Here is a 13813-nt window from a genome sequence, read left to right on the forward strand (position 1 = left end):
GCTGTTCCCTGTCCTATTGGGCTTCTCCTTCTGTTATCCTGGAGGCAGATTAATTTTTTTTACAATATTCTTGTTGGCCAAAGGCAACAGCACATACTACTCCTTTACTGCACAACAGGAAAATAGAAGGTAATTATTTTTCTTTTTGTATGCACCCTGCCAACAAAAAGGAAAATAACCTTGTGGTGGAACAAGAGGAACCTGATCCTTTAGGCAGCGATGTGTTTTTTTTTTAATCTCCCTCTTTCAAAACTAATGAATGACAAAACTGTTGGATTCAAGTCTGTGCTAAAACTCAGAGAATTGGTTCCCCAAACTTATTGTTCCCCAAACTTCCATTACTTACAAACTGTAATAATCATGAGGGATGGCATGTAAATCTTGTGTTCTTAAATTTCAAACCCTGAGTATTAAACATGCCAGGTTTCCTACCACACAAGTATTATTGAGCTCAGACAAGTAATTCTATCAGATTTATCAATGTTGCTATCTAAATAAATATCACAATACCTAGGCTTGTCTGAAATAGTTGTCTTTGTTTTTCTGTATCTGGAAGTGTGAGCAAAATCCATGCTGAATAAGAGAGGTAGCATGTAAGCTTGGGAACGCTTCTGTTTTGGTGAGCATGAGTAACAAAGATAGCTAGAGGATTTACCCCCAAAATACTTGTAAGTCTGCAACAACCTCTTTCTTTCCTGCACTCTACAGAGCATTTCAGGCCAATACAACACCCCTCCAACCAAAAGGCATTCTGTATCCCCTGGGAAGCACACAGCAAATCTCGGGATTAAGGTCAGTGTGCATGCAAAGCACTTTGTAGGTGCTGCAGGGGCTGTGGTGTGGTGTGCTGGTAAAGGGTACCTTACCCATGGTGATTCCTGTTGATGCTGATGGCCTTTAGTCATGTACATCTTCCTGGAGCAGAGGCTTTCAGGACTGCAATTCCAATGCCAGTAACACTCATTAACGCACTTGAGAAAGATGGGACCACGCTGGCAACATCTGAGTTGCTGACGCACTCAAAGTATTTGTGAATGTTTGCCCCTCTCCTAGGAAGATGACTGCTGTGGCAAGTCTGATTATTGCCAGGATGAAGTTTGCCAGATAGCAACAAACATGATGGGCTGGTGGCTGTTTACAAGCTACACATACAGAAGTAAATGGGTCTATAAGTGTTTGCTTTTCAGCCGCTGCTGGGAAACAGGCACCCTCCTGCCAGGTCACAGACCAGCTATGTTACAGACCTCTTAAAGCAGTTCCTTGGTCATGGATGCGTAGCTTGTACTCAAATAGCTGTCCAGTACACAGGAGTTGCTATGGCAGTGCTTTACAAATATACATTGCACAACGGATCGGTGATGTTGGACCACACTGACTCTTTTTTTGTGTCTTACACAAAAGGTTTGCTTCCACCCTGGAAACTGTGGAGCAGAACAAATACCAGAATATAACATGTATCTATATCTGTCTCTACATAAATGTATTGTCAGATTGCATCTGACTGTGGAACTGGGTTTAAAACACCTGGGTAACAATTTGCATATTATGCCAACAGCAGCATCTCTACCCCTCCCCTTCCCTCTTTCCCACCTGCAGTGCAGAGCAAGATGACTTCATAGCATCCTTCACACCAAAATAGGCCTCGGCTGTGTCTTTTTGTCTTCATGAAACTCATTTAATTCTGGTACTTTAACACCTACTCTTTCCTCTGCTGCTGGTGCTATTGCAAACAAGAAATGCGTCCGGGTAACACTGTCTCCTTGGAAACCTGCCTCTGGCCCAAAAAGTCAGTTTTGGTGCCTGTGTGGTACTGGAAAGCCAGAGAACTCATGGGCCAAGCACTTTTTCATGGCTGGGCTACCTTCACCTGGATTGAAACCAGCCTAGATCAGACCAGGAATCCCTCAGTGAATAGATAAATAATCTGGGCTATTGCACCAGGATGATTTAATGGGAAAAGGTAAAAATATTGGCCTGGCATTGCACCAGGCTGCTGAGAGAAACCTGAGAACAGTGTAATTCCCTTGGTGAGCACATCTTGAGGGAAGGCTGGGGGCAGGAGCTCTGCCATGGTGTGGTCTGGGAGCACTGCAAGGGCCTAACTCTCCATTACCCCGCAGATTTCCAAATAATTGTAAACAATGCTGACTTCAAGTCTGCTGCCAGAGCCTCAGGCTCTTTAAGAAATAACACCAATTCATTTATTGCCTAAGGATATTATTATTTCCAGAGTGAACTAGTTAAGGATCACAATACTGGGAGGAATTATAGTACAAGGTATGTTTTAGTGCAAACTTACTTATGAAATAGTCACAAATCTTCTTTGGACAAAAATAGGCACAAAGCCCCAACATTTTTTTTTTTTTGTAGAAAAGTGCCTGCAGCAAATTTCTGCAAAATTTTTATCTTGGGACTGGTCTGGACAGGGCTGGCTCCCATGGGTTGTGTGACAGCACAGTACAGCTCCACCGTGCTGCCAAGGCCCCAGGGAGGTCAAGCAGAGCTAAGGAGCAGCTTAGCAGGGGGTACTGCCAGCTGTGTCCCCTGCCCTGGCTGTGCCAGCCATGGGGAGGCTGTGCGGATTAGAAGCTCTTCACTCTTACATCTGATACGATACGCAAATTGATCCTGCTCCGCTGAAGGCTCAACTCCATACCTCTCATGTGAAATTTCTGAGGACAATCCAAAGATTTAGTTTCAAGAAAGAAGTAATTCATATATACACACACTGCCTTCAGCATACTTTCCCTTAAGAGACTGCTGGTATCTTTTGTATCATGAAAAGATGGATATGAAAATGTTTTGTGTCAGGAATGGTAATGCAGTAGAGTGCAGAGTTCAGTCACTATATAATGGTAAACACTATATTCCTCACTAAAAGTGATGCAAGAGGTGATTAATAAGAATGAAGCTTAGAGTTAGCTACTTCATGTAAAGCCTTTCAATAAATATGTAAGTGAAGATACATATATGCTTTTAATACTAGTTCAAGTGTGAACTGATTTGGTCTTTGGTCTTTCTGCTTTTGTGAATTATACTGCAATATTAGCTTTTCTAAAAAATAAGTATTTTTAATTTAAATTGGTCTAGGCAAGTGCTACACTAAATACAGTGAGCATATGCAGTATATAAAAGCAAGGCAGGAAAAAGGATTATCAAAATAGCTGAAATAATTTTGTGAAAAGCATATACTACATGTCTATTTGGTGCAATTGTCATTCTTGTCCTGTCAGATCTGTGGGGAGGCAGCCACATGTTTAAGCACAACTTGGTCAAATTAGTTGGTGCATTTACTCCTGTTTAGAGCAGGTCTGGGCTTTAATTCAGGGCTTGGGGTTTTATCTTTAATGAACACTGAAGGTGCAAGTGCTTTGAACAGCTGTACCCTGGCATGATCTTTCTACAGTCACCTTAAACCAACACTTTGAAATAAGCCTTGATACTAACTTTAACAGGAGGTTAGCCAGGCACCTGTGAAGAAAAAGGCATTCTCTATTTCTGCGTGTTGCAAATTCTTCTACAGTTCAGCTTGTCTCAGCTAAGCATGTAGACCTGAGCCCCATCCTGGAATTACTTGTCCCAGTTCCAGGTTACAATGGCACTTTTCTGTTGGGCTTTTTCTTTGTTTATTTATTTGGTTTTGGTGTCTGTCCAGGGAACGAAGGTGCTTAGCTGCAGGGAAAAGCTTCAGAGCTCCCTGGGTATGACAGTGAATGGAATGACAGGACTGGTGGATTCAAGGTCCAGTGCAGTAAGGAAGCACTCGATGGCTGCTTCGTTTTTCCCCTGAGCTTGCAAGACCTCTCCGAGGCTGTTCCAGGCAATGTGGCTGGTGGTCTGGATACGGATGGCATCTCTGAGGACTTTCTGGGCCAGTTCCCTCCGCCCAAGTCTGCTCAGCACCAGGCCCTGTCAACAAACAAGTGATGAACAGTTAACAACAGCACAAAACAGAGGAGGAAATGGAGCACCCCCAGCTGCTGCAAAGCTGAGGTGCTGTATGAGTCCTATGGAGGGGTTATTTAAAATAATAATTGTGAAAGTAATTTTTTTTTAAGCAGACACTGATCCAGCAAGTGCTCCTGCTGTGTGTTACTGGGAGAGCGTATACTGGTGCTATACATAAGAAAGGTTACAGGCCCTTTAAGTATCCCTCTCTCCTTGCCCAGAAAACAGAGGTTCAATTACACCCCATAACTTGCACATCTGGAACATCCAGCTGAGGTTGAGGTAAAGTCTCTCATCTCCTACATCTCAAGCATATAGAAAGATCTTTCTTCTTAACAAATAGGGGGCAGAGGGATGTGGTCCCCTTCCAGTCTTCTGTGGGCAGGCTGTATGTAACAGCATGGAATGTAAGCTCTGTCCTCCTGCACTCCAATGTAGATCCTAAAGCAGTGTGGGGGAGGAGAAGGATGCAGGAACCTTGTTTAAAAAGCTGTCCTTAGGGTAAGAAAAGACACAAGTGGGTGTAACCATCTGGAAGGAACAGGAGGGGGAGGATGAAAGAAGTGTTAGGAAGAACATGTTTTCCTATAGGGCTCTCATGGATGTGGATCTGAACCCACAAAGCACCTAATGAGCCAGACTCCATGTTAATTATACAGCAGTCAACCACACTGAGCCCCGACAGGTCATGAGGGCTTTGCAGGCCACAACGCATTAGTGGCACTTCTCTGCTTCCTCCTGACGGTGCACACAGCAGGATGAACCTCCCACCAGCTTCACCCAGGGGTGGCCTCTGGAAGAAGCAGCCAACACTGCCATGTTGCCTGCCAAGCTCTGCATGGCCTCTCCCTGCACTCACCCATGGAAATGCTGGAAAGTGGGATGATTACCTCACTTCATGCTTTGCCTGGGAAAACACAGTTGGTGGATGCATATATTTATAAAGAAAGTCATTAGCTTAATCTTTAATGTGCCTAATTGCTTTTAGTTCACATGAAAAGATGTAAGAAACCTGAAATCTCTTGCAACTAGAACCCAAATAAATTTCTGATGAAAGAATGGTGACGCTTTTGGAAATAGTTAAGATTTTTTCCTTTCCTGTTTTCTTTGATTTTCCAAAAGTACCAAGACACAGTGTGCATCAGCATGACTAAGACCTTAAGACCAGTGATAGTATTAATACCTACAGAAACACATTAATTTGCCTGAGACAAAAATTAAGAAACACTCATTTAATCAAGTACTGGTGGGGTTATGAAAAGTTTCAGTGCCTCCTTCTTGCCCATAACCTTGACCTGAATAATCAACTCAGAATCATATCTGATAATTTTGAGATGCAGTGGGGGTGTTTTTTCTTTAAGTTTCTCTCTGTGTAGGAAAACAACAAGGCAACGGGGTCTAATCTTACCATTGCCTTGGGAGTAGGCACACATGGCACAGAGGTACCCTGGTGGGAGAGGCTGGTTCCCCTAGAGGTAGCTGCCTGGAGATGACTGCAGGCACGTAACGACAGACTGGAAGGAATTTGTGCAATTATAATTTGAGTCACCCGCTTGACAGGGATAATGAGGCATAGAAAGGGCAAGTAGTGTGGCCATAGCAAATCTGCTGCTGAGCCAAGAATAGACAGGAGTTATCTCAGCTCAAGTTTGTCCTCAACCACAAACTCACTCTTTCTAAAAACTCTTCTTGTTGCACTGACCGAGCAGAGCCGGTTGTGCTCTCTGGTGGCCGGGGACCCATCGCTGTCCTCGCCCTGACAATAAGCAGCATCCAGCTTCTCAGTGCTCTCAGAGGCTGCTGGCCCTGGAGGCACAGAGGCCAGTGAGCCTGTGCAGCTGCTGCCTGTCAACCCTCTCCAACGAGGAGGAGAATTCCCTCCCTGGTTGAATTCCCTCCCTGGTTGACATCTCGCGCCTCTCAACAATGCTGCAGTGAAATCCACCTCATCGTAAACTGCTCGTGCAGCACAGCTCCCTTGTGCTCCCCAGCACCCTTGCTGGTCAAGAACCAAAGACTGGCCTGGCTTCCTGGTGTTTACTCTGCCTAGGCTTGAAGTCCCTGCAGCTGTTCTGCAGCACTGGAGGAGGCTGTATGCAAACCCAGGTACTGGGGGAGATGCTGAAGTTGACACCCACCAGTAAGTGCAGCACATGTGAACATTTGCTCATAGGTATTCAGTGCTTTCAAATTTGCCAGTTTAGCTGAAAAAAGATCTGTGAACTCAAAAAGGGCAACTCCAGGCTCTTCAAAGCCAGGGGAAGGCCTCCTGTTGATGCTGCAGTATACTGCATGAGCAAAAAACTGCTGTATGGTTCTGAAGAGAAACACAGGAAATATTTGTTAAACAAGTTTAAGATTTCCTGCCTCCTCTTTTCTTACATGCATGGCTGTTGGTACCAAAGGCTGCCCAGGTCCATGGCCCTTCCAAGGCATGCCCACCATCCTGCTTCCCTTTTCTGATCAGGAACAGCCCCTATGCCCTCTTCTTGCACACTTGCCTGGATTTCCATGTGTGGGCACATGATGCTGCGCTTCAGGCCTCACCCCAGGTGGAGGTCAGGGTTTGGCCAACCCACTCTGCAATCCCCATCCTTGCCAATATTCCCAAGCCCCAGCACACAGACCTATTTCTTTGCCCCAGAGTGAGCTGTGACAGATGGTGTCAGCCTTTTCAGTGAGGCTTAACTGAAGCGGCAGAAATATGCTGCTGGATGTTTTAAGGACAGGTTGAACATCATTAATTCTGTGTGCAGGAGAGTTTCTTGCTTTGGGTTTCCTCTCTCTCCTCTTCCCCTTGCAAACCACAAGCATTTTCTGAGAGCTGGAGGCTGCACAAACCCCAAGCCTTAGGAAGAAGCAGCACCGAGCACTTGAGTTTCTGTTTCCCTGAGGTATTTGCACTTGAGAGCTTCTCCTTGCTACTGAATTTCTTATTTCCCCATGGAGTCTGGCTTGCTCTAAACAATGCCTGCATGTTGTTGCTATGTAGGTCCAGTTGGAATCTGCCTACAGTGCAAAAGAAAAAAAAATTATATATAAATTCAGAAAGCCACCCACTGACAGGCAATTTGCATTTTTATCTGGAAGATTTTTTTTTAAAAACGAGATTTTTCTAATGAAAGTTCATCTCATGAGTTTCTATGGAAACTCATCTGCTTGGTGTGCATGCATAATTTCATAAAGTCAGATCTCAGGAAGATGAGCAATTAGTATAAATACAAGCAGCAATGTGATTAAGGGTTTCATCCTCTTATTCCTGAAGATGGAGGGTGGGGGCTGGGTTTTGTTGTCTTTCCTCGGTTTCTATTTGTGTTTTTGCCAAATTAACTGCAGTAACTGGTGCAAAAGGTAGCCTGGCTTCTCTGCCACCTCCTGGCTAGCACTGGCACTTCTGGTTTTGCCCGGTGATTTTCCTCCCCAAGATGACAAGTACCTCTAAGTATGGCCTTCTCTGTCAGTGATGTTGGTACTGAGTCAGGCCCTAAGGAGCAATGAGGACAGGCTTATTTTTAAACTCTAGCAAATTATAAATAGTAAAAAATCCCAAACCAACTCAAAAGGAGAGTGGGAATCATTTTTCTTTCAAACTCCTGTGGGCAGCACATCCCCAGGGCTCACGCCCCAGGCCTGTGCTAGCCACGCACACAGGCATTTCATGTCCCGTTTGTGCTAATACAGCTGCATAGTGCTCGGATGCTCAATCACTCATTTACTCACTCACTCACTCACTCACTCACTCACTCACTCACTCACTCACTCGAGAAGGTCTGAGGGTAACTTGCATAGATTAATTTAGCTTCTTCTTTAGGTCTGAAGATGTACTTTAGATCTTGTAAAAAGAGGCAGACTAGTGAAGCCAGAGCACTGGAAGAAATTAATTTGAGGTGAAGGGCTGCAGCACAGCAAGGCCGGTACAGTCTAGCGGTGTATGAAGGCTGAGGGGGGATAGTGAATTTGGTCTGCTGATTTAGGGTGCCTTTTGCTGACAGTTGGACTCCTGAATTGATGGTTTTTAAGTTCAGGGAACAGAGGGTGCCTATGGGAAGGTATTTTTGACCTCATCTGCATGCAAAACAAACAAAACCTAAACCACTTCTATGGTGACACTGGGCTGGACTCCCTTGCCTTCAGTGATGTGATACTTAGTAACTGATACTTGTGTGAGGCTATTTTTGTTTTAAATAGGAGAGCCATATTTCAATTTAAGTTAGATGAGAAAAAAAGTTACTTATTTTCAATTTCCACAAATAAAAAAGTGAGCATAAACCACACTTTCAGAAGGTTGTGAAATTTCTGATCTGTGCCTTTATTTCCTGAGAGTTTAACAAAACTTCCTTAAAGGTTGTTAGCTCATAAAATTCCCCGAAAATAGTGCAGAAAAGACATTATGGAAGACTACAAAATAAGCCTCACATAGAGGCTGGAGTTTATTTTTAGTAATAAAAATCAAAACTTCCTTTGCAAATGTTTAGTTCAAACACCTGATGAGCTGCAGGGAGTTATCCTGAGTCGGCATTCTTGTCTCCTTGCACTAAGGTGGCACAGATTTGCTTGTTCTTTCCTTTGGGGCTTGCATTGGTAAAGAGGTGTCCAGACAAACATTTTATTGCATTCCTGGAAGGTTGCTTTTTGTTGTATTTGCATGGTCATCTCATTCTTGGAGAATCTGTATAGGTGGACTAGACTCTATCCTTTACAAATGGATTTTAATAATTACATAAAATGTAAGCTCTCTCTGTCTTTTCATGAGAGACTAATTCCAAAGTGAGGTTGTCTCTGATGCTTGTCTCAACTGAGCAGAGCATTTTCACCTATTATTGTCTAAATACCCTAGGATGTTTCCAGAATAAATCAGACTTTGCTGCTGGGCTTCCTTTAGTGCATTATTTAATTAATTTCAAGGTAGATGCAGTATCCTTACTATCTTCTCCAATCTGTAATACGGACATGTCACTAGTGGTTAGTAGGAGGGTAATCAGCAGCTGGCAAGAGCAGGGCATGCTGCAGAAAAGTGCTCGTTCAAAAGTGTGCTTATTCAGCAGAACCCTACAAAAAGCCTTTCAAGATGCATTTGGCACTTGGTGATAACAGTCTCATGTAACAGAAAAATCCGCACTGCTACAGGGCAACATACACTTCTGTAATTATTTAGCAATCAGAATAAGTTGTAAGCAAAATCTGTTGCATAAACCATGAAATATCAGAGTGTCCTTTTGGAAAATGGCAAATATTAACCCCGGAAATTCTAGGTCTCCTAGAATAAAGACAGACATGCAAGTAGTCAATTGCTCTGCGATTCTTTCCCCCTACATTCGTGACCTTTGCATTTCTGAAGAGCCAGGATTTTTTTAGCTGTGAGCAGTGAAGTGAGTTTTTGTTGTGCTGTCACTTAGCCACGCAGTGGCTGGCAGTGTGGGGGTAGCTAATCATCCATTTTGCTGATTCAGTCCAGGTTGTGGCGAATCTGAGCCATACATCTGAGCTTTGTTCCCTGAAAATACACTGTAGGTGTACATGGAGCAGTCAGGCTCCTCTCACCAAACTGAATTAGAGACCATATCTTAATTTGCTGCCCTAACAAAGGGTGACCGGCATACAATTCTGGGAGAAAGCTCATCTTTCATTTTTTTCTGCTGCCTCCTTTGTTGAGAGCAGCTTTTCCTTCTCTTCCTTCCCCCTCTCCATCTCCTCTGCCAAAGCTGCTGCATCCCCTGTCAGTCAGTGACGCTGAAGTGCTACATTTGATAAAGCAGAGGAGGGGAAGGAAAGGGGAGGAGAGGGAAGGCAGGCAGGGCCACTGAAAAACGCAGCATGTGGAAAGGAGAAATGAAAGAATGGCACCAGAGGGGGGAAACTGGCAAGTGCTGGGAAAAGCAAAAAACCCGAGTTTGCATCACAATTTGTAGCACTCGTGTACCCCACTGCCTGTGGGTTTCAATTCAGTAGGTTCAGCCTCGAGACTTCAGCTCCAGTACTGCAGGCACCAAAGGCAGCCTAGCCTTTGCTGTTTAAACTTCATTGCAGCAACTTCGTGTGCTACCGAGGAGTGTGAGGGAAAAGAAACGAGACTGCAAGGAAATATCAGAAGAAACAGACTAGTTGAGTGTGAAGATAGAGACATCTGAAGCCCACCAGAGACCTGGGCACATGGATATGCTTTATAAACCACCTAAGGCAGCGCTGGCAGGGAGAGAATAAAAAGCTGAAGAAAGAAAAGATCAAAAGTGGTGAAGACTTGAAGAGAGGGCCATCCCTTTCATAAGCTTGTCAATATGTTTTTCAAGGCAGTGAATAATTGCAAAGGCAGCATCTCGCCCAGGCCCCTCTGAGTCCAAGGCAAGCCCCCCCCCAGAAGGGAAGCATTGTGTCGTGCTGCACACTGCCCTCTGCCCAGGCTTGCTGTCTCTATTTGAGTTCATCAAATGTTAGCAGGGATGTTTCTACCGTGTTTGAAGCTTAAATGTGATAAAACATTTATTGACATAAAAAGCAAACCCTAAGGCAGCATTTCAAACCAGGAGGCTCTGATCTCTTCACAGGGAGGCTCATACAAGCCTAGGGAGAATGAAGAGTTTTTCTGCCTTGTTGGACTGTCGTCACTTAAGCTTTGTGCAAAGCAGAATCATTTGCTGCATGCTGAATATTCTCTAGACAGTTATTCCTTTGCTGAGACCTACATGGAGATGAAGCAGGAAGCAAGGAAGCCTACCAGGACGCCTCAACCACACGTTTGAGAGTAACTAAATCCAGTATTTGTTTCACACTCTCTTTTCCTATGGAAGGCAAAATTTCTCCCAGTCCTGATCTTAGCAGTTGTCATGGTAATGTTGCAATAGAGGACACAGTTGCTTCAACTAGGACTCAAGCGCAGGGTGTTGTCTGTAAAAATAAGCACCAAAAGAAGGTCCCAAACTAATAATAAATAATAATTTAGAACACATAATTTATAATTTAAGGTCCCAGTTCTGTTATACATTGTACTGGCTTCCCTGGCAGAAAGCCTTGTTGAAACTAGTGAGATTCAGCCTAGGTATTTTCAAGTATTCCAAAATCCATGCAGAATTGAGACTGATAAGCATCAGCAAAGAGAGGAAAGGCATGCAACATACATGTTGGATGCTGAAGAGTGGCAGGTAACCTGCTGGCTAAAGCACTTGACTATAAAGCAGTTGCTGTGCTTCATCAGCTGCTAATGCATTTCACATTGAATAATCTGCCATTACTCAGGAACAATTCAAAGAGCTGGGACGGGGTCAAGGGCCTCAGATGAGAAGAGTTGAGAACTTGCCTCTCTTGTGCCCAGGGGGTACATGCTAACTGCTAGCAAATGTTTTTAAGAAGGTAGGGCAGCTGTTAAGCACTCCCATTGCCTCCAGGGGCGGAAAAACCTCTGTCTATATTTTGATAGTAAGCAGGTGCCTATGTTCTGTTGTACATAACAAGCTGTTGCTGCATATAGCTGGGGAATGTCTAGGCTTAAGTCTTGGGCACCCAATTAATTCAAGTGCCCACAGTATGCAGTGGTTGATGAACAGGGAATTTCTGTCTGCTTAAATATCCTCCAGTGCTAGCGCTGGATCTTTCCCCAATTTTTCCCCAATTTGCCACAAAGGAGGGGCTGATATGCACATTTCCCATGTGTGTTATCCTCCCCTCTCCACACAGAGTAAATTTTGTCTGAATGCATGAGTCATGAACAGGTTCTCCTAGATAATAGCTTTAGCTCTGCCAAGCGTCTCTAGGAACCTCAGTCCCACAGAACTAATCACCAGAACAAGTGCTGCATTTGGTATGTGGATGAGCAAGGGCGCAGTGCAGTTGAAGACATGGCTGACAGAAGCACACAACATGCCAATGTAGATTACAGCAGATGTCTTCTGAAAGGAGAGCTAAGATATTTAAAATATCTTAATTTGCTTAGTTTTCCACTACTGGCAGTCTCTGGGATAGCATATGATTAATGACATCCTCCACACAACTACAGAGCCGGAGCCTCCGAGTGCAATAGCACAGCTGAGCACTAACCTTAGTGGAGCTGCTGGGAAAACACACAGAGAGCTGGGCAAGAGCACACAGCTACGCCTCCAGCTTCTGCTCCAGTGCCTCTGATCCTGCAAGGAATATGTTTCCTTATTGTCTCTTAGCACAAAATCTCTCTTAGATCATGAACCTCCATATACAAAGAGATTTTACTGAATTACAGACAGCATTTTCTGTTACATACTGAAAAGAAAATGAATGAAGAAACTCACTGAGAAGAAAAAGACTTGATAAATACTTCACATAACATTAGTGTAAATGGAAGCTCCAGAAACACTGGAGAGCTGTGATGTTTTCATGTTTCCCATTTGTTTGGCAAGAAGGGACTTCTGCTTCCTTTTCTTGACTGTTGCCAGTTCAGTGTATCAGGAGAGCTTGCTGAAAACCTGGAAGTCTTGCTAGTTCCCACGCCCCTGTTTGTGCAGCTGTGTCTTGTGTACCAGGAGGCAACAAATTCTGTTATTGTGCTACACACTATTTTATATACTATATTATTATAGCCTATGACTCTGTCCTGTCTTTGGTGTGATAACAAGCAGCCTAAATAGCACAGAATTTAAACTAATTATAACTGGTTTCCTTGTTTGTGAAAAACAACGTTTGAAGGTTGAAGTATAAAGGGGATAGTCATTCCATCCCTTCTCCCTTCTGACAGTTCTGAGCACTTTCTGAAATACTATTTATGAGTTCAGCTGCAGACCAACTTGACTACTACAATTCTTAGGTTTTAATTTGATCTCAGGGCAAAGCACAGCATGAGGACAATATTGCTTAGTAAAGCTGCAGTGGTATCTCAAGGGCTGTGTATGGGAAACCACAACTAAGCTAGTAATCATCTGGAAGATCAGTTTGAAGCTCAGTGGAGAGGCATCTGCTGCAGGGTGAGATCAGGCCAAGGACTGTCTTTAGATCCAGATGCAAGTTTTATTCTCCAGAGATCATTGAACCGCCTCAGGAACTCAATGGGTTTAAGAAATGTATCAGGTTCTTCTCTTGTAAGGTGTTACACACTAGAGAAGAAATCAGAGAAGAGGTGGGCAGTTTTGTCTTTCAAGATTTTATTTTGGTTCCTAAAGTTATATAAACAGAGCCTGAATAATGTGGTAATGAGCACCTCAGGGATATGGAGAATAACTTTTCACAACAGAGGAATACAAGTGACTGGCACAGAAAAAAACAGCCACAGATTCTCTGGAAACAGGGATAATCCACCTCTGAAAAGCAGAGCACCAGCCCCCTGCTAATGGACTGAAATCTCTGTCCTGTGCAGTGGATCAGATTTGCTTCCAGCGACCCCAAATGCCCCAGCAGGTCCAGTCTTTTGCTGATACGGGAACAGTGAGAGGAAATGGCCACTCATAGTGCCTAAGTGATGGCTTTGGTGTCAGAAAATCACTTACCACCTTGTTTGTGATGGCTTCACTGTCTCCTATGGATGGAGGAAGGAAGCCTAGCAACTGCAGAGGAAAAGAGCAGGCAACAAACCAGCAAAACAACTCTGTCAGCTCCTAACTGGTGCTCGGGAACCATGATCCCGCTGCAGAGCCAGGGATTTGCTCTGATGGCTGGGCTACAGAAGCTGCCAGCTAACTAGTGGATTTGCTGGGAGGATGGCAGTGGGGGAGGGGCGTTTCTGCAGCAAACAGAAATGAGGAGAACAAAGTGTTTGCAATTCCTTAGACAGTGAGTGAGCTGACACACAAACTTATTAATGTGAGCATCCAAAATGCTCATTTCTCCTCTGGGAGCCAGTGACTAGAGGCAAAGCCAAGTTCTCTCCCTCAAGCTCAGCTGCTTCAACACAAAAATTTGAGTTAAGAGG

The 13813-nt window shown here is 44.0% G+C and overlaps 1 protein-coding gene across 10 annotated transcripts in view; it reads right to left on the minus strand.

Annotated features, from left to right (window-relative positions):
- Positions 1–200: 200 nt before the first annotated feature.
- TTC7A (tetratricopeptide repeat domain 7A) overlaps positions 201–13813 on the minus strand; it is a 172185-nt gene continuing 158572 nt past the window's right edge. For all 10 annotated transcript variants that reach the window (XM_051782864.1, XM_051782866.1, XM_051782872.1 and 7 more), the window contains one exon: positions 201–3909. In XM_051782864.1, the coding sequence (XP_051638824.1) occupies positions 3688–3909 (222 nt within the window). In that variant the 3' untranslated portion in view covers positions 201–3687. The remainder of the gene's footprint in view (positions 3910–13813) is intronic.

This window comes from Manacus candei, unplaced genomic scaffold (assembly GCF_025592945.1).
Source record: "Manacus candei isolate 608988 ecotype Guabito, Panama unplaced genomic scaffold, ASM2559294v1 h1tg000017l, whole genome shotgun sequence".
Taxonomy (NCBI): Eukaryota; Metazoa; Chordata; class Aves; order Passeriformes; family Pipridae; genus Manacus; species Manacus candei.